The sequence below is a fragment of the Cannabis sativa genome, chromosome X, assembly GCF_029168945.1.
Source record: "Cannabis sativa cultivar Pink pepper isolate KNU-18-1 chromosome X, ASM2916894v1, whole genome shotgun sequence".
Lineage (NCBI taxonomy): Eukaryota > Viridiplantae > Streptophyta > Magnoliopsida > Rosales > Cannabaceae > Cannabis > Cannabis sativa.
Genome location: NC_083610.1, coordinates 70,651,179 through 70,673,003, shown reverse-complemented (window position 1 = coordinate 70,673,003; position 21,825 = coordinate 70,651,179). Strand labels below are relative to the sequence as shown.

The 21,825-nt window shown below is 33.4% G+C and overlaps 3 protein-coding genes across 4 annotated transcripts; 1 reads left to right on the top strand and 2 right to left on the bottom strand.

The window, feature by feature from the left end:
- Positions 1 to 2,831: 2,831 nt before the first annotated feature.
- Positions 2,832 to 5,237, bottom strand: LOC115722026 (serine/threonine-protein kinase SRK2A). 2 transcript variants are annotated; one of them, XM_030651162.2, is made up of 9 exons: positions 4,916 to 5,237; positions 4,702 to 4,776; positions 4,403 to 4,504; positions 4,252 to 4,305; positions 4,043 to 4,135; positions 3,872 to 3,964; positions 3,688 to 3,792; positions 3,548 to 3,602; positions 2,832 to 3,423 (listed from the first exon to the last, which is right to left on the bottom strand). In XM_030651162.2, coding segments are annotated over exons 1-9 (708 nt in total). In that variant the 5' UTR covers positions 5,045 to 5,237; the 3' UTR covers positions 2,832 to 3,421. The 2 variants fall into 2 exon arrangements, with proteins under 2 accessions (XP_030507022.2, XP_030507007.2); XM_030651147.2 differs by having other exon boundaries at positions 2,865 to 3,423; positions 3,504 to 3,602.
- Positions 5,238 to 9,354: 4,117 nt separating this feature from the next.
- LOC115725302 (plant cysteine oxidase 2-like) lies at positions 9,355 to 17,240 on the bottom strand. The gene is made up of 5 exons (XM_030654771.2): positions 16,668 to 17,240; positions 11,196 to 11,371; positions 10,958 to 11,108; positions 10,617 to 10,820; positions 9,355 to 9,555 (listed from the first exon to the last, which is right to left on the bottom strand). The coding sequence occupies exons 1-5, from the start codon at positions 16,774 to 16,776 to the stop codon at positions 9,455 to 9,457; spliced, it is 741 nt and encodes a 246-aa protein (XP_030510631.1). The 5' UTR covers positions 16,777 to 17,240; the 3' UTR covers positions 9,355 to 9,454.
- A 1,062-nt stretch (positions 17,241 to 18,302) lies between these two features.
- LOC115725309 (uncharacterized) lies at positions 18,303 to 19,514 on the top strand. Its single transcript, XM_030654783.2, has one exon. The coding sequence runs from the start codon at positions 18,303 to 18,305 to the stop codon at positions 19,512 to 19,514; it is 1,212 nt and encodes a 403-aa protein (XP_030510643.2).
- The last annotated feature ends 2,311 nt before the right edge of the window (positions 19,515 to 21,825 follow it).

Here is a 21,825-nt window from a genome sequence, read left to right as displayed (position 1 = left end):
GTCTTTATTGGGCCAACAATTCAGCCCATATCAAATGTGAATCTTCATAACGAAAAATAACATTTTAATGTAATTATATTATTTATTGGGATTATTTCACAAATACACAAAAACTACAAAAATACGGTTTCACGAAATTTTAAATATTTTTACGATTTTTTTGATTTTATTTACAGAAAATACGGCATTTTTATGTTGTACTCTTGTTAATTTGTTGTTGATTTTTTTCTTATTTGTATGTTATTTTTTATTGTTGTTTTGATGTTATTTTCATGTTACTTTTATGTAATTTTCTTGTTGTTTTTATGGAAAACCGTAATAATATATAAAAAAAAAATTAAACGTAAAAATATATTTTTTTTTAAAAAAAATAGTGTCTTATGTAATTATCTATTATTTATTTGCAGAGTTAAGTTGCATTTAAGAAGGGTTAATTACCGCGTCAAAAAAAAAAAAAAAAGAAGGGTTAATTACACCACATACTGCAATTTCTAATTTTTTTTTACTTTTATACTGTGGGGCGGAATTTTTTTCAAAAATACTGGGTAAGTTTTATACTGTGTACTGTGTTAAGTTTTTACTGTTGTTTTTTAGTTGTTCCGCTGTTGTTTTTAGTTATTATGTTTTGTGTTCCACTGTTGTTTTATAAAAACATAGTATTTTTGAAAAAAATTCCGTGTGACAGTATTTTTGTAAAAGTTAACTCAAAATTCAGTAATTTTGTAAGTTTTCCTTTAAGAAATGGTGTAGTTTCCATCAGTTAAACATAAGGGTCCATTTGGTACACAGGAATAGACTGTATTAGACAGGCTAATCTGTCCAGTCCAGTGTGTGGGTATACTGGAAGTTTAAATAACTAATTCAACTAATCTCATCTGTCTAAGATTATTTATCACATTCAGCAAGGGGGATAAATAATCTCATACAAGTGAGATTTCTTTTTATCGTTTTCTTTATTTTGGTTTTGCTAATATATTTTAAATTTAATTAATAATTTTAATGAGAGAGTTATTACACATTTATTTATAGATTTTTTATCAAAAATTTATTCATTAAAATTAGTAAAAATGTATAATTTTAAATATCATACAAAATCTTTTAAAATTTAAAATAAGATTAATTAAACAATAGTTACTTTAATTAATTCTAAGAGAAACAATGTGATAATAAAATTATATATTCTTTTTAAATTATTAAAAAATTTATATCATTAATTTAGAAAATTAATATTTGTATTAAATTAGTGGTTAAATTATTATTTAGCATAAATAATTTTATATTATTTAAATATTTTTATTTTACTATTGTAATTATGTATATTAAATATAAATGTGAAAAAATTTTTTATTATATATTTGATTATATACTATATATTATTTTATTTTATTTTATAATTTAATTATTTTTATTATTCCTTTTTATTTTATGGTTGGGATTTGCTGATTTTTATTTATTTATTATTATATATTTTTATTTAATTTAAGTTTTTTTTTTAAAAAAAAATAAATAAAATAGTTCAATCTATTATTAAACCAAACATAAAATTACTTTTCAATTAATCTTGTCCAGTTTAATTCAATCTAATTTTTTTCAGTTTAATCCTGAGCTCTAAACGGATCCAAAGAGAAATATGATTTTGATAATGGGATAAAAATGATACTTTGATACGATTTTCGTTTCCAAAAAAAAAAAAAAACATATTATAGGTTTTATGTTCAATACTAGGGCTTGCCCTTTTACTTTATTGAGATATTTTTATAAATACCTAAAAATAATAAAATAATTGTAAAAGTATGGGTAAATAGCGGTATAAGTACCCAAATTTATATATTTGTAAGCGGCATAAACCTAATATTTATTTTTAGCGGCATAAGTACCCAATATTTGTAAAACTGTAATTTTCTTTCAATTTTGTCAATACAGACTCTGTTTTGAATTTATTAAAAAATATTTGGTAGTAAATGATGCTACATAAAACATTGGGTACTTATGCCGCTAAAAATAAACATTGAGTTTATAGCGCTTACAAACATAAAACTTTGGGTACTTATACCGCTATTTACCCTAAATTTACGATTTTCTAAATATTTTTACAGATTTGCATTTTTTTTTACGAAAGTACAGACTATTATTTTTTACATTGTTTCACAACAATATTATAATATATTATTTTGATGTTGTTGAATATATGTATTATGTTTCTCACACGTTTTCATATTCCTTTCATGGGGCTCCACAAAAATATATTTAAAAAATTCGTAAAAAATTAAAACATAATTTTGTATAAAAATTCATACATTATTTTCATGATAATTTAAGACCTTTTAATACTCGTAACATAATTGGTTACTTAATTTTGTATCACACTTTATAATAACCTATATATTATAGATATGTGCACAGAAAAAAGATTTTAATCCAACAAACAAAGCCCTCATTAAAAATTCGAAGAAACTAGGGTCTAGGGAAAAGAAATGAAACTCTAAGGTAGAGTTTGATTGGCAGGAATGAAAACATAAAAATAAAAATGTGAATGAGAATGAGAATAAGAATGAAATAAAATTTAAAATGTATAAAATAATTGATATAAAAATTATTAAATTATTTCTCATCTTGAATTGGAATAGTTTTTCCTTCTATTTTAAAACAGAATAGTCATTTCACCAAAATGTTATAAAAAAAATTCATTAGAATGACATTCTAATACTTTAATATACAACCAAGCAAATAAATAAAATAAAAATTATTTATTCTCCATTCAATTCCATTGCCTCACTAAGTGTAATAACAATAATAGTTTTCCTTTAATACTAGTATTTGAAAAATTATTATTTTGGCTAAAGAATATTATAAATCCTTATAAATTTATGCAATGCAAGCTAATTGTCAAGGGATTTAGTGTACACATATCATAATGGAAGCCAATAACTACCTAACCAATACTATTTTATTTTAGTACTCGCACACACTTTAGCCCCAAAAAAAAATGGACATCACCAAAAAAACTATGCTAACAGAGGGAAAAAATTCATAGAAAAAGGGAATCCCTCCTTTCCAGTTTCCCCAAAGCCAAAGTGTACATTGTACAACAGAAGAACATGTATGTTTGTGACAATGTGTTTATTTACATGGTAATTATATATTTTATAAAGGGCACACAAAGTCACCACTAGTTTCTATATCTATATCTACATCTGCATCAATATCCAGATCATCAAGATCCATACTCCCTCCCATTAAACCCCCACCAAGCTTGGGAGCCTCAACAACTTTGCTTGCCTCATGTATAATAGAAACCACTTCTTCAATGCTCTGAGATGGGTTATTAACATCAGTGCTCTGGTAGCTCCCTCCTTCCATAAATTCTATAGGCAAGTTTCTTAGAAACCATGGATGGTTTTTAATTTCTGGGATAGTAATTCTCTGTTAAAAAAACACAGACTTAGCAAGTAACAAAAATAGAGTTCAAAATATATTTACATCAATTTATTAGTGTACCTTACCTTTTCAGGATTGGCCACAAATACTCGAGATAGAAGATGCTTACATTCCAGGGAGATTCTGACGTAATCAGGAATTGAGTAATGAACACTAAGTATCCGCTGTCATAATCCCAGAAATCTTTAGTTATAAAAACTCACAAAAAAAAATTTGGTAGAAGTGCTCTTAACAAAATCACTTACTCACCCCAATTGTTTTTGTAAAGTTTCTTGGGTCTTCTGGATCCTCAAAAGGATAAGCACCCACTAACATCACATATAAGGTTACCCCACATGACCAAACATCTGCAATCTATAATTTTCAACATCATATCACTCACTAAATGCCATGGTTGAAGAAAATGAGGTTAAATTAAGAATGGAGTTAGTACCTTTCCATCATACTCCTTTTTAGAGAGGACCTCAGGTGCAATGTAAGCTGGTGTACCAACAGTAGATTTTGGCTGAGAATGCAGCACAGATGACTATATACACAACAAAGTTCACCAATTAATCAACTTAAAAATCTAATATGCTTAATCTTTTTATATCATTTCAGTTACCTTTGAGTATCCAAAATCACATATTTTCACTCTGGGAGCTGTGCTGCCATCTAGGAGAGTATTTTCAAGTTTAAGATCTCTATGACATATTTGCTGCCAGAAGTCATTTATTAAATAATTAGACAATGACAAAGTTGATAATCAATGCAGTTCTTTAGAGATATGTATGTATATCTATCACAAAAGGATAGTTCAAACAAAATTCTTACCATTGAATGACAGTAACTGACTCCTGATATTAGTTGTTGAAAGAAAAATCTTGCCTGATTCAATAGAACAAAAAGATGCTTAAGTGCTTACATTCATTAAGATTTCATTTGGTGTAAAAACATAAGTTTAGTTAGAAATTTCCTCCATTACCTCATCTTCACTAAATCTACCAGCAGTGCATATTCTTTCAAAGAGCTCTCCACCAGCAGCATACTCCATCACAATGGCCAGATGAGTTGGAGTTAAAAGTACCTAAAATAAATTGATTACAAAACCCAATTTTTAAGATGTAGGCCATTCTAAAGATACTTTAAGCTCAAGTCATTGTAATGCTTAATGACCATATTAAAAAAAAAAGGAAAATGCACCACAATTATGTGTCATAGATTCATATGGTAATGCTTAATGACCATAAAGGAATATCAGTGAGAGAATAATTGATGACTAACCTCTTTGAATCTAACAATATTAGGATGTTTTAATGACCTGTGGTTCATGATCTCTCTTCGTACGTGTTCATCAATCTGAAATATACCCATAAACAAAATCCTTAAACGAACTAAATCCCAGATGGGAAACAGTAAAAATCTCAAATCACAGAATGATAAACACAACCAATTCAAACTTTCCCAACCAAAAAGTAAAATAGATAAAGGAGTTGACCTTCTGGCCTCTCTCAATGAACTTAACAGCAAAAAGCTCTCTTGTCCCCTTATCCCTGACCAGCCTTGCCACACCAAAATTCCCAGACCCAATATCTTTCACAATCTCATAACGCTCCATGGTACTCATAAGATAATCAAAAGACCAAGGAAAAGACTACAACAACACAGTTCTCTTCTCCTTTCTCCACACTTAACAAACTCTCTGTTTTTCTCTTCTTCTGTTAGTTTCAAAGTCAGTACATAATAAAGCAGAGTTGTAATAGTAGTACCCTTATGACTACGAGTTTGAAGAAGTCATAGATGTGAAGCCAAGTGGGATTGAGTTGGATTGGGTTAAGCTTGTATATAATTAATATAGAAAAGACTTTACCTTCCTAAAACGACACAAACTTTGAAGCTTCTTCTGACTAGAGAGAGAGAGAGAGAGAAAGTTATTGATACGTGTAAGGAAAGGGGATATAATGTCAGGCGGCTTGGGAATGGAACATAAATTCTTACACGGCTAGAGGGGGAAGATTAGAGCCACATGCCAATATATTAGGCAGTATTAGGGCTGTTTAAAAAAAAATTACCATTCGTCAAACCCGAATAAATCGCTTAAATCAAACTGAATAAACCGACAAAAAATATAATTCGAATAACTATATGAAAAATTCAAACCGCTCAACGAATTTATTGCCTGTGTTAAATAATATTCTAACTCGCTCAAATAACCTGAATAAACCGATTTATATATTTTTTATTAAAATGATCTATAATATAATATATAGAACATATAAATTATGAATAATACTTAAACTATTTTACATTTAAAGTTTATATTTTATAGTGTTTAATTTAAAATTTAGAATTTATAGTTGATAATTTTGATTATATTTGAATATTGAAGTTAAAATTTAGTTACTACACGTGAGTATATTTTTTTATTTATTTTTTTTTAAAAAAATATTGTTTAACACTTTAATATTTATTCAATTTATATTTATTTTTTAACATTAATTTAAACTACAACCCTTTTAATTTTGAAAGGCATATACTATATATTTATTTTTTCAAATTAATTATTTGAACACCGAAACCTAACAATAATAAATAAAAAATAAAAATCGGTTTAAACGGGTTAATCCGACCAAACTGACGAAAATCATTGGGCGGGTTACACTTATTTTATTTTTCATTGGACGGTTACAATTAGATATTTACAACCCGACATATATATTGGGATGGTAAAAATACACTATAATCTGACTAAACTGACCGAGGTACACCTTTAAGCAGTATGGCATGGTAACTACCTCTAAGAGCATGTGCAAGGAGACGGTATATTTTCATATATGCCGTGAATATTGGTCCAAGGAAGTTGTATTTCACGCAGCATTTTGAAGTTTTGTCTATGTCGTGCACTTTAGACACTGCATATATATTATATATATAATTTAATTAATATTTATATATATATTTATATTATTATATTTATAAAATTAAGAATTATTTTTTGGGAAATTTTACAAGATATACTTTTAAAAGTGATGTATAAATCTATTCCTATTTGTTTCGGCACCTGACAAATTTTTTTAGTCATTTTTTATTTTGTCGTGTATATTATAATTATTTAAGAAATTTTACAAAATTTAGAAAAATTTAACTCGCCGAAAACAATACACTTCTTTAAAAGTGACACACTGATATACTCCAACCTGTTTTGGCATTCGAGAGACTTTTTTAGTCTTTTTTTTATGGTCGTGTACATTAAAGTTATTTAAGTCATCCTGCAAAATTTTAAAAAAATTTAGAAAAATTTAACACGCCGAAAATAAAATTCAAACTTTCTCTCACGTGACTCTTTTATTTAGAGGGATGCATTGTAAAAGCATATTATAATATTTTTTTTGTAATTATTAGTTTGATTTAATTTAATGTAAATTTTTCGAATATAATGTTTATTCTCTAGTTAATATTTATGTTATTGCAATATGATATTTTAGTTTATAGAATTTCGCCAATTTTACAGTATTATTATCTTTAATTTAATTAGTAAATTTATTTAAATTATTTATTAAATATAATAATTGTTATAATTTTTGTTAATTAATATGTTATTAATTTTTTTATTTTATTAAAAAATTAATATAATAATAAGAAATATTTTTTTAGTGTAATTTTTGGTGTTGTAGTTGGAGTTTAAAATATTTTTTGACGCTAAATTTAGTGATAGTGCAACACCAAATTTGGTGTGTCTTTGGAGATGCTCTAAGAAGTATCGCATGGTAACTTTCCCTAATATAAATGTGAACATGTGGCCCTATCTGCATCTACACCTATTGAATTTTTAAAGGGCACTACATTAAAATAACTAAAATAAGCCTTAAGGTTCTTGGCTTGGCTCTTGTTATGGACATATTCATCTACACTTAATAACATCTTTGATGGAAGATGTATTTATTTATTTATTTATTCTTTTGAAGGGGAAGGGAATATGTATTTAAAAATATAAAAATTGTATTATATTGAAGAAAAAAAATTGTAATTTATATTAATTTTTAGTATTGTATTTTAACGTAGAGTTGTAAAATTATACAAAGATTCTTTAGTTATTTCGATATGTCGAATAGTTTTTTAATTTTTTTTGTTAAGATTTTGTATATTATAATTATTTAGGACCATTGAAATTTTTTTTAAAAAATTAAATAGTTTATAATGTCAAAAAATAAGATTCAAATAATTATTTATCACATATATAGAAAAAACAGTCGTAAGTACAATAAAATATTTACATCTTATTTTCGATTATGTAAAACTATTTAGTATTTTTTAAAAATTTATAGATAATTATAAGAATTATTGCATAGAAAATATAAATTGACACTTTATTTACTAAAAAAAAAAAAACCTCCATAAGGTGCGGACAACATTTATACATTTTATATGATTTTAATTACCAAAATACCTCTTACACTATCACTTACACAATAAGACAATGGTTGCAGGGTGGTGTTGTGTGGTTGCGTGGTGGTTGCATTAGACGAAGGTTTCAATCAGACGATGATTGTAGGGTGGTTGGCGGAAGGTTGCATCAAACGAAAGTTTCTGGGTGTTGTTGGGTGATTGGCCAAATGTTACATCAGACGAATATTTCAATCAGATGAAATAACTGTTAATGCAACTGTATTGCAACTATTATGAAATATTAAAAATTAGAACAGTATTTCCACGTACGTAACTCTATCTACATGTATCTTTATGATTTAATATGAACAAATTCACCATTAGAAATTTAGAAAATAACGAAAAATACACCATGATAAATATTTTACTATAGTATTGATGTAATTTTTTTTGGATTATACTTGAGTTGGATTGTTTAGGAACTCCAGTTCAACTTTTTGAGATCTGCCTTTCATGGATCTAAAAATTAAAGTCAGGACATTAGTTTTATGCAAATTAAACTGAATTTCTGGTAGAATTTTAGTTTCGTAGTAGTTTTTCTACACTTTTTTTTTTCATGAATTCGAAACAGATCCTGTTTTTATTGATTCTGGTCATCTTCTCCGGTGAAGTCGTTGGAATTAATGGTAGTTCTCTTTTAGGTTTAATTTTCGTTTCGGTTGCGTTGGGTTGCTGCGTGGTTGCGCGATAGTTGCGCATAGTTGCCCATGAAGCATGGATCCTGGGTTAAAGGTGTATGTAAGTGGTATTTGTGTAAAAAAAAATTTATTTGGGCTGTATATTTATTTATTTGACCAGCTGGAAGTATTTTTGTAATATAGTTACTTTTTTTAGTTAAAACTGAAAAAAGTCCATAATTATAATATACACAATTATGAAAAAAAAAATTAGATTAAGAAACTCTCTTACATGTCGAAACAAATAGAGAAAGTCTACTGAAATACCCCTTTAATGATGTGTTTACTAATAAGTAATAGGAATCAATGGTAAGAGATTTATTCTCTTACATTTATTTATTTAATTTATTAAATTTAGAAAAAATAGAACTTGATTAAATAAGAGAGAAAAGAAAGGGAGAACTTCCCATGCCATTAAGGGTAATGGATTTTATTTATTTTTATTTTATTTTTTATTATTAAATTTATAATAACAATTTTATCCTTTAAAATATGTCTTACAAAATAACTATCATATACTATAGTTTAACTCAAAAGGGTAATTTAGTCAATTTAAGCATTCCGATTACTTTTTTCGATAAAGTAAACAAGATAAATCACTATAATTCTATTTTCGAGAAATTTTAGTAAACAACATATTACAAATATTGATTCTGATTATTCTTCATTTATTCTGTTATATTTTTTCATTATTTTATTTTGATTTCAAATACTGCATATAAATATGCCATAAAAAATGTACTATAAACATAGTTAGGGTGCGTTTAGAAAAATACAATGTAATTAATTTTGTGTGTAATTAAGGGTATTTAGAAATAATAGCTTTTTTTCTTCTTTTCTTTTCTTTCCCTTTTTAATCTATTATTTATATATGTACACACAATCACACGTTAAAAAATAAAATAAGTATAAAGTCAACAAATGTGGTCGCGTGCATCCACAGGAGGACCAAGATACGGTGCACCAGCAACTACTAGATCATCAGGCAACTCTCTTTCTTCAAGCACTGAATAACCTGATAACGATGATCAAGACAAGAGATTGAACCAATTAATAATCCCATTTATTTACATTTCAAATAATATATTTTTTTCTTTAATATTCTAAAGTACAGTATATTATCTTTTAAAGAAAATAATATATATTAAATTTTTAGAAAAAAAAAATGTTAAGAAAATTGTAATTGTTAAAAATTAAACAAAAATAATAAATTATATCTAGAAGGACTCGTTTAATAAGCCGTATAAGGATTGTATTGTATTAAATAATAAATAATATTATGTTTAGATAAAACAGTATATTAAATTAATTATTACGAGCATAAATTTTAATGAGATTTGAGTCATATTATTTAATACATAACAAATGACTCGTAATAATTTATATTATAATGTTTAAAAAGGGTCTACGGTCAATTCCGGCAAGGACCTTAGCCCCGGATCTTGGACTAGGACCCATACCCTTACTATGGACCCGGACTCGATCTTGGATCTCGATCCCGACCCCGAACCTAGAATCGAATCCTGGACCAGGTCCCGGCCCCAGACACCGACCTAGACCCGAATACTGAACCCCAACCTAGACCAGGACTCCGGATTAGGACCCAAACCCACACTAGAACCCCAAACTCAGACCCTGTACCCTCGACCCGAACCCGAACACGGATACGTACCCGGACCAGTCGAACCCCAGACTTGAACACGGACACAGATTCGGACCCCGACCCCGGATGTCAACCCTGGACCCGGACCCTAGACCCCAACATAGACTTGGACGTCGGACCCCAAACCCAATCCCGGACCCCGAACCCGGTCCCAAACACCAAACCCAGACCCAAACCACATATCCGGACCTTGGACTCTAAATCTAGACCCGAAACCAAACCCAAATTCAGGCCCGAACCCGAATTCAAATCCAGACCCCAATCGCTTAGGAACATTTTATATAAACATTGTAACAAAGGTAGTGTACCACATAGTGCCAAACAAAGTTTTAGTATTGACTGGTGAAATTAAGTATTTTAAATAAAAATATTTAAAATTTGATACCAAATTGTAGTATTAATTAGGTATGTACCGGGAAGAGAGGGGATGAGAATGTCAAAGTAGTAAGTGGAAGGCCTTCCAAGGTCATCAGAGTAAGGTGGAGTAAGAACATCCAATATGGCACAAGGAGTTATTGCTGTGAATGTATGAATGTTTCCACCACAGTTTGGGAACAGTATGCTTGTTTGAGTTGGTGCATTTACCATCTCCTCTCTTACTAAACCTCCTAACCCAACTATAAATAATTTACACACTCAAAAAGGATAAATATTATAATATATATATATATATAATACATATATGTACATATCAATAATGAAAAGAGAATAAATTATATATATCTATACAAAAAGCAACTAATTATAATCTTACATGTTCTAGTGGTTGCTGTTGAATTATACACACTGACCCAATCATAAGCTTTAGTGTAAAGAGAACCATAGAGGAGTTTGCTGAAAACTGTCATTCCTGGGTGGTCGTGAAGTGGAAATGTTCCTCCAGCCGGGAAACAAAACACACCAATCTGCTCATTACCACATATTATTAATTACTTCACTTGTATATATAAAAACAAAAAAGTCTGTATATAAATAATTAAATATGTACTTACAGAAAAGTCGTTACATTCATGTATATGAATATACGTGATTTCAGACATGGTTAGCCCACAGATTAGTCCCTTATTGTAATTCTCCTTATTTGGGTTTGAAAATGAAGATTCACATAATGATGATGATGATGATATTCCAAATTCATCGATTCCAACATCTTTGGCTTCGATTATGTCTACGACCAAAACAATATATATATTAAGAAAGAAAAAAGAGATTACAAATAAGAAAAATAAAAATGACACAAACACACACACACTTAAAGTTTAGAATAGTAAGGAAATGTGTAAAACTCTGCTCGAAGATTTTGTGAGCCAGAGTACTTAATTTATAGGGAAAAAAGTTTTACACTTGGCCAATGACCATTGTACAGCTGTTACATTTGAATTGTATAGCAGAGGGAATATTCTAACAATAAAATCCAATCATTACATAGAGAAAAGGTCTAACGGTATTTGTGAAATTGATGCAGGACCACAATTGAGAAAAGGATTCCCTGCTGCTGGTGCACACGACTTCTTGCTGCTGGTGCACACTGCTGGTGTAGGCTGCTGGTGCACACTGCTGGTGTGGGCTGCTGGGATGTTCTTATTTCTTAACACCGTCCCTCAAACTGAAGGGAGATGTTCTCACGCCAAGTTTGTCAACAAGAAATCTGAATCGTGAGTGTGACAGGCCTTTAGTAAGACAATCAGCTACTTGATCATGAGATGGAATGTAACGAACCTCAAGTTCTTTCTTCAGCACTTTATCTCGAACATAATGGACATCGATTTCTATATGTTTTGTGCGTGCATGAAAGACGGGATTAGATGCTAATGCACTGGCACTTAAGTTGTCACACCAGGTTATTGAGGGAAGCAGCAGTGGTACTCCAAGTTCTTGCAGAAGTGATTCGATCCAAGAAATTTCAGATGCAACATGTGCAAGTGCACGATACTCTGACTCAGTACTCGATCTTGAGACGACGGCTTGTTTTTTCGAGGACCAAGATACAAGTGTTTCTCCAAGGTATACACAAGAATTCGCAAGAATCGATCTACGATCATCGTGACACGAGGCCCAATCGCATCGAAACCACTTATGTTCGCCTTTGTCAAAGCCTTATATGAAGACCTTGTGTTTTTGTTCCTTGCAAGTATCTCAGTACTCTCTTCACACCACTCCAATGTGTACTTGTAGGGGTTTGTAAGAATTGGCTTAGCTTGTTTACGGCGTAGGCAATGTCGGGTCTCGTGTGACAAAGGTACTGCAATGCACCTACTGTACTCCTGTAAGCCGTGGGATTATGCATAGCTTCACCATCATTTACTGACATTGGTTTCCCAGCCGTGATTGGGGTAGGACACGGCTTCAATGTGGTCATGTTGGTTCTCCTCAAGATGTCCTCTATGTATTTTGTTTGTGTAAGATAGAGCCCTGTGTTGTCTCGAAAAACCTCTATGCCGAGAAAATGATGTAATGGACCAAGGTCCTTCAGAGTAAAATGCTTGTTTAGATTGTCAATAAAACTCTTCATTTTGTTTGGATTATTTCCTGTCACAATGATATCATCCACATATATGAGAACCAAAATGATAATCTGTTCAGACTTGTAGAAAAACAAAGAGGTGTCGGCTTTAGAGTTCTGAAATTTCCACTTAGCGTTTAGCAAGCCAGTTTGAGTTTATCAAACCAAGCTCGGGGAGCTTGTTTTAAACCGTAAAGTGACTTGTTCAACTTACACACATAGTTTTCCTTCCCTGGTTCCTCAAAACCTGGTGGTTGCACCATGAAGACATCCTCCTCGAGGACACCGTTAAGGAAGGCATTATTTATGTCTAACTGTCTGATATCCCAACCGCGTGAAGTAGCAAGAGTAAGCACTATTCGGACAGTAGATGCCTTAATTACAGGGCTAAAAGTTTCACCATAATCAATGCCGGGTCTTTGATGAAACCCCTTAGCAACCAAGCGAGCTTTAAATCGCTGAAAACTACCATCAGCATTCCATTTAATGCGATATACCCACTTATTGCCAACAAGATTTTGTAACAGAGAAGGAGGGACAAGAATCCATGTATTATTGGCTTTTAAAGCAGCTATTTCACTGTCCATAGCTGCTGACCAGCCAGGATGCCGAAATGCTTCTTCAAGACTATGAGGTTCGGTTAAATCTGGCATTTTAGTGCTGCTGAGAAATGTTTTAGGCTTGAAAATTCCTGATTTGGCTCTAGTGATCATGGGGTGAGAGATGGGCAAAGGTTGGTCTAGTGATGTATATGGTGGTGAGGTATCGGGTTGGTCTTGTTCATGGCCAGAGGCAAAATCAAGTAACTCATTGGTAGCAGGAAGAGTGTTTTCTTCATGACCTGAACTATAAGGAGACACAACATTTGGAGAATGATAAGAGTGAGAGGAGTGAGTTGATACCTGGGGAGAACCATGAGCAGAAGGAGAGTCCATATCGTGGAGGCCGTCGAGCTGCGTTAATGGCGAGAAGATGATGGAGTTGGAGCTGTTTGAGGAGACAAAAAGGGTAAGACAGACCATGTTGAACTGTGAACAACTACGGGTTGTGGATTTTTGTAGTTGTTAAGAAAACCTGTGTGAAAGGGAAATTCTAATTCATTAAAAACAACATTTCTAGAGATGTAAATCCTGCCATTTGAGCTTAAACACTTGTATCCTTTGTGAGAATCACTATATCCCAAATTGACACACTTCAAGGAATGGAATTGAAATTTATGTGACTGGTATGGCCTTATGCAAGGGAAACACGCTGAACCAAAGGTTTTTAAGAAGTTGTAATCAGGTTGTTTTCCATATATGACTTCATATGGTGATTTGTTACCAAGTACAGCTGTAGGTAATCTATTAATTAGATACACGGCTGTAGCAAAAGCATCACACCAGTATTTTAAGGGCATTCCCGCTTGAGCCAAGAGGGTAAGACCCATTTCAACAATATGGCGATGTTTTCTCTCAGCTCTCCCATTTTGGGGAGAAGTGTGAGGACAAGGATGATTAAACTCAATGCCTTGAGAGCGAACCAAAGAGACAAAGGGCTGATATTCACCACCACTATCAGACCTTAGACTCTTGATTTTCCTTTCGAATTTATTTTCAACCAAAGCTTTAAAGTGAACAAAGGCATCAAGTGCATCAGACTTAAATTTTAGAGGATACAGCCATGTGAAACGGCTGTGATCATCTAAAAAATGGATGTAAAATCTGTGATTAACATTAGAGGAAATGGGGGCCGGACCCCACAAATCAGTGTGTATGAGATCCAAGACAGATTTAGCACGATTTTGAGACAATTTATATGGCAGAGAGTGAGCTTTTCCAAATTGGCAAGCATCACAGAAACTTTGCATTTCATTCTTAGAAAGTTTTACATTAGTTGACTCTAAAACTTGATTTAAAACACGAGACGATGGATGGCCTAACCTCCTATGCCAAACATCAATTTTGGAAAGAAAAGACTTGTCAGATTGTGACTGATTAACATGTTTCTCAGCCACATCTGTTACATTAGACAGAAGACACAAATTTGACACACTACTAGCAGACTTGGATTTGGTAAAACTTAACACATTCGATTGACCTTGTGGTTGAATTAGTTGATATAGCCCATCTCTAAGCACTCCTTGAAGAAGAACCCTCCTTGTTTGCTTGTCCTTCACCAAACAATGATTGGAATAAAACTCAATTAGTATATCATTATCTTGGGTAAGTTTAGAGACACTAATTAAGTTTTTGGCAATTTGTGGGACATGTAGCATTTCTTTCAGCAGTAAAATATCACCAGATTTAGTATGTAAATAACCACTACCAACATGAGCAATTTTGAGCTTGTTACCATTGCCCACAGTGACAGAATCCTTACCACCATAGTCTTGTTTTTGGTTCAGATTTGAAGCCTCGGAGGTGATGTGATTGCTTGCACCACTGTCCGCAAACCAAGCATCACTGTCCACGATTTCAGGGGTTGCAAGGAATGCATTGTGGTTGTTGCTGTTGCCTGGTTTGTTGTTTCCTTGAGCATTCGGACGGCTCCCATGAAGTTTTCGTCAAATCTGTTGTAGCAAACAGCCGCGGAGTGCCCGTATTTGCCACATACTTGGCAGGTGGGTCGTGGTCCACTAGATCTTCCTCGTCCTCTAGTTCTTCCAGTGTTTCCACGATTTCCCGAGAACCTACCACCACCTCCATAACTTTGATTCTGAGAGTGATAGCCACCACGGCCTCTTCCAGCAGTAGGAGTGTTTCCAGAATTCCCTTTGGAGGCCATGTTAGCTTGAGGAGGTGTGTGTCCTGCTTTGGTTCCAGTCGAGAGAGTTTGAAGCCTCTCAATCTTGCTATCGAAGCTAAGCAAGATATCTTGCAGCTCTTGCCAAGTGGTACTGGTTCTTGCTTCGATTTGGACAACGATTGATAGATATTCAGCATCTAAACCTGAAAGAACATTAGCAACAAGGTGAGATTCAGGGTATGGATCTCCTGCAAATGGCCAAGATATCCGCCGCTCTTCTTTGTCCGAGGTATTCTCCCATTGGTGTTGATCCCTTCCCCGACAGCTTTGATCAAAGTCCTTGTATCATCCATCTGGACTTAGAAAGAGGCTCCATATAAGCATTCTAGAGCATACCACAGCTTCAAGAAATTGCTGATCCCATTACTTCAGTCGCTATGCCTTCGGTCATTGAACTGTACAACCATCCCATGAGCAACTGATCATTGATGATCCAGTTTTCGAACTCAGGGTTTGTCTGAACTTCTCTCTTCGTCACTTCTCCTTCTGCAGCCGTCTCGACTGTAATGAACTCAAGGGGACAGGTTTGGTCTTTGACAAGGTGACCATGGAGTCTACATTCCTGACAATGGTGGATACCATGGTCTTCCACAGGTATAGTTGTTTCGATCTGGGCTTTTAGTGAGTATGGCCGATTTAGGTTGGTAATGAGAGGTTGGTTGACTCGAGAGGCAGAGGCATCCGTGTTTGTGCCGTATACTGCAGAGGCATTTCCTGTGCTTGCAGCAGGAGCAGGGGAGTTGTTTCCAGTAGGGTTTTCAGGTGTAGCCATGGCGAGGGCCTTGTTGGCTCTGATACCAACTTAAAGTTTAGAATAGTAAGGAAATGTGTAAAACTCTGCTCGAAGATTTTGTGAGCCAGAGTACTTAATTTATAGGGAAAAAAGTTTTACACTTGGCCAATGACCATTGTACAGCTGTTACATTTGAATTGTATAGCAGAGGGAATATTCTAACAATAAAATCCAATCATTACATAGAGAAAAGGTCTAACGGTATTTGTGAAATTGATGCAGGACCACAATTGAGAAAAGGATTCCCTGCTGCTGGTGCACACGACTTCTTGCTGCTGGTGCACACTGCTGGTGTAGGCTGCTGGTGCACACTGCTGGTGTGGGCTGCTGGGATGTTCTTATTTCTTAACACACACAGTACAGTACATATATATAATATACCAAGAAGACTTTTGAGCCATTGGATTTGTTGAAATTTTGGAGTTTGATTCTGAGTAAAAACGACACTACAAGCATCGTAAAGAATTTGGATCTTGCTCTTGTTCTCCATTAGTACGTATCTTCCATATGTTGTTCTTCGTTATATATAGAAAGAAATTAGAGATAATTAATTGGTATAATTAACTTATATTGATCTTGATCATATTCTTAGAATAGAGAAACAAGGGCTTAAAAACAGAAATCCATACACTATTAATCGGTGGGGGCCTGCTTTTGACTTTTTTCTTTTTTTACTTTCGATGGGCTCTGCTTGCTCGTTTTCCACAGTCTAATAAAGTCACACGAAACCTTATATTTTTATGTAAACAATGTCTGCAATTATTTTACTAATTTAAGTTATACCTACATTATTATATATCTTACTAATTTTTACATTATATATACGTATTCATTTATCTATTTTTAGTTTCATTAAATTAATCCTCGCCAAGCTTTCAAAAATAAAATTTATCCTCGTCAAATTCATGAGCCTGATGAGGATTTTATTCGTTGTTCTATTGATTTTCCCCTCCCCAATTAAAATATATAAGACTATGGTAGGAGTTGTTAGAAAAATTAATAAACCCAGATACTTACAAAATTCGTATATAATATAGATTTATAGAATTAGGAGGGAGCTTCTACTCATCAACAGCTTCAGCTAACTAAAAAAATCTATACTTCTATTTAAGCACATTAATTATTGGTCACTATAATATAAGTTAATACAACAAAAAACTATCAAATTAACTTAAATTTTAATAAAACTAATTAATAAAAGTTAAGAAGCTTTATAAGTCATTAATGTTATGGCACGTTTACTAAATTATATCTAGAATCAGAATAATTAATGGATAAATGAATGAGTTTAAAATATAAAATAATTAAATGTTGTTTATTAACTGTCTGCAAAAAAAAAAATCAAAATAATTTTATTTTATTTATATAACGAAAATATTAAAATTTGACTAAATTGATATTCTTAATTGTTTTTTAATTATAATTTTTAGAAGGGCATATTTTTATTTTTAAATTTTTCATTAATAAAATAAAAATAAAAATAAATTAAGTTAGAAGAGAGAAATGTATTCTCTATAAAAATAGAAAGAAAATCTTTCTCTTTCTTTTTTCTCTAATTTAAGTGGGCCCCAATAATTTTTCTCATTACAAAGTTTAATAAACAAATGAGAATTACTCAATACCATACAATTAATTCTCTTTCCTTAACTAAACATACCCTTATATTTATTGATAGTGTAAATGTAAGGTATAAATTAATAGAACCATGTGTTTGTATTCAATAAAAGTTATTAACAATAACTTTTGGTTACATAAAATTAAGATATTAATTTGACATAAATATCAAACTTTTTTTTTGCTCTCTTCGGATAGTAAAAACCCACTCTCCAGTCTATTGGCTTCATCCATTGATTATAAAAATATATGCACTTTTTTTTAATAACCTAAAAAAAAAAAAAAAAAAAAAATATTTAATTATTATAACCTAAAAAACTAGCTATAAAAAAGTCTTGTCTTTTGACATGTTGGTGAAAGTTTTTTCAAGTCTCTAGTTTGATTCTTTTGTCGTGTGTTTCCATGGCTTCGAGTAGTCACGTTGGTTTCGATTTGAATGAGCAATATGCACAAATCAGTTTGGAAGATGAGGAAGAAGGAGTTTTGATTGGAGGGGATGATGTGAGTGAAGAATTGCCGTTTGATGATAGGTGGTGTTTGGTAGGGAAATTTCTAACGGGGAGGGCAGTGGATTTTGATGCGATGAGACATTTGATGGCCTCGCTTTGGCAGCCGGGAAAAGGTGTGTTCATCAAGGAGTTGGATACTAATCGCTATCTTTTTCAATTCTACCATGAATTAGATATTCAATCAGTCATTGATGGGAGTCCATGGACTTTCAATAGAAGTCCTCTTGTTTTTCACCGATTGCAGAAGGGGGAAGATCCAAAGGCTGTTCCGCTTCATAAACTTGATTTCTGGGTTCAGATACATGATCTGAAAACTGGCTTCATGCTAGAGCGTGTGGTTCGGAGTGCGGGCGAGTATATTGGTAAGTTTGTCAAATCCGATCCCAAGAACTTTAATGGATTTTGGCGAGACTATTTACGGGTTCGCACTACGGTTGATATTGAGAAGCCGCTGAAGAGGCGAATGAAACTCTGTAAAGAAAATGGTGACTGGATTTGGGCTAATTTTAAGTATGAACATCTTCCTACTTTTTGTTTTGTGTGTGGAATTATTGGGCACTCGGAGAGGCTATGTCCGAAACGATTCGAATGCCCTATTGAGCAGCTATCCAAGCCTTATGGCAGCGGCATGCGTGCCCAGATGAAGAAGAAAAATTATTTAATAGGGGCTCAATGGCTTCGGACTGGGAATGAGAATGGTGGAGCCGCTGTTGGTGGTGGTGGCGATCGGTTGTACAAGGCCGGTGATGAAGTTAATGCTCATCCTAAAATTATGGAAGTTGATAGTATTGACCAAGGAGGCAATCGTGATCCCTTGATTGTAGGAGATAAGAATAAGGAGAAGTTAATTATGGAAAGTGTGGTGTGTGCACGTCAGGTTGGTGGGAATGAATCTAGCCATGATGAGGTGGATGCTGATGGTAGTATTAATGAAGAGGATATGATTATTCTTTTAGAGAATAAAAGGAGGCGTACAGTGGGTGAAGGAGTAGTTATTGGTGGACATGTGAATATGACTAATATGGTTGATGGACCAATTGGTAATAATGGATCAAAAAACAAGTTACAGGTGGGCCTTGGTGTTCAGGCCCACCCATCATCATGAGCCTTTTATTTTGGAATTGCCATGGGCTTGGGAACCCATGGGCTCAACAATTCTTGAAGGACCTTGTGGTCCAAAAGAAGCCCAATTATTTGTTCTTGTGTGAAACTATTGCAAAGAAGGAAGTGGTGGAACGTTTGAGGGTGGCAATTGGTTTTGATGGTGCTCTTGCGGTTGAGGCTCAAGGGAGAAGTGGAGGGGTGGCCTTGTTGTGGAAAGTAGAAGAAGAAGTTAAAGTGCTAGAATATGGGCGGACGTATATTGATGTTGTGGTGTGTGATAGTGACCGTGGGCATTGGCGTTTGACGGGGTTGTATGGAGAGCCAAACAGAAATTTAAGGAAAAGGACTTGGGATTTGATAAGGGAGTTGAAATGCAAGTCGAGCTTACCTTGGTGCATCGTTGGTGATCTCAATAATGTGACTTCTAATGAAGACAAGAAAGGTGGAAATCCCTATCCGAGTTGGTTGATCGATGGGTTCAATGATACGTTGACCGAATGTGGTTTACATGATCTTGACTTGTGTGGCTATCCTTTTACTTGGGAGCGTTGTCGTGGTAAGCCGGAGTGGGTGGAGGTTCGTATTGATCGTGCTCTTGTTAACCAACCATGGTTAGATTTTTTTCCTTTAGCCAAGCTTTATAATTTAGAAGTGTCTACTTCCGATCACACTCCTTTGCATTTGATGTTGGCTAATGATGTGGTTGTTGCTAGAAATAATTTCTTTCGGTTTGAAAATTCATGGTTGAAAGAGCCTTTATTTTTTGAGATTGTGAAGAGTAGTTGGGATAATGGGGAGTCGGCTGGTATTCTTCAAAAAATAAAAAATTGTGGCGATGAGTTATGGCGGTGGGGTAAGGAGTATTCTGGTAACTTCCCTAAGCGAATTAAAGATTGCAAATTGGAAGTTAAAAAATGGAAGAGAGGCCGAGATGGGGTGTCCTTGGAAAACTATAATTCTGCTTCGGCTAAGTTGAATAATGTATTACTTCAACGGGAGATCTTTTGGAAGCAAAGGAGTAAGCAACTTTGGTTGCGTGAAGGGGATAGCAACTCAAAGTATTTTCATGCTACTGCTACTGCAAGAAGACGAAGTAATTCCATTCGGAAGCTGAAGGATTCGACTGGCGTATGGGTGGATTGGCAAGGGAGATTGCCTTCGGTCATGGTGGAATATTTTTCTGAACTTTTTTCATCTACTGCCGTGGTTGATGGGGATGTTTTGCAATGTGTTCCTACTGTTGTTACTGCCGATCAAAATAGAAGGCTGCTTGAACCGGTTTCGGATGATGAAGTTAGGCGTGCTCTTTTCCAAATGCATCCAGATAAATCTCCGGGACCTGACGGAATGACACCGGGATTCTATCAGAAATGTTGGAGTACAGTTGGTAATGATATTACTTCTCTTGTTAAGAATTTCTTTTTGCTTGGTTCTTTTCCAAGAGATTTAAATCATACTAATATTGTTCTTATTCCAAAAAAGAAGCATCCGGAGTCTATGGTTGATCTACGTCCTATTTCCTTGTGTAATGTTCTGTATAAGATAATTTCTAAGGTTATGGCTAATAGATTTAAGGAAGTGTTGCCGGTTGTAATTTCTAATAATCAAAGTGCTTTTCTTCCGGGGCGGTTGATTTCTGATAACATAATGGTTGCTTTCGAGATTATGCACTATTTGAAAAGGAAAAGAGTAGGAAAGGAGGGCTACATGGCTATCAAACTTGACATGAGTAAAGCGTATGATCGGGTTGAATGGATTTTTATTGAAAATATGTTGGACCGAATGGGCTTTAGTCAACACTGGGTGCAATTGATTATGTTTTGTGTGACTTCAGTTACTTATAATGTTACTCATGGTGGACATTTGATGGGGCCTATTACTCCTGGCAGAGGATTGAGACAAGGAGACCCACTGTCTCCTTACTTGTTTTTAGTTTGTGCTGAGGGGCTCTCTTTGTTATTACGGCATTATGAACGACAACATTGGTTGACTGGTTGTCGTGTGGCTCGTGGTGCTCCTATGGTGTCTCATATGCTTTTCGCGGATGATAGCTATGTTTTTTGTAAAGCAAATGAGAATGAAGCTCAACATGTATTACGGTTGTTGCATAGTTATGAAGTTGCCTCGGGTCAGCAAGTTAACTTTGCAAAGTCATCTGTTTTTTTCAGTAAGAATGTTCATGGGGCTATGCGTGACCGTGTGTGTGGGCTTATGAGGTTGAATGAGGCTGCTGATGATAGTTTTTATTTGGGTCTTCCTTGCATAATGGGGAGAAACAAAAATGCCATTCTTGGTTTTCTAAAAGAAAAAAT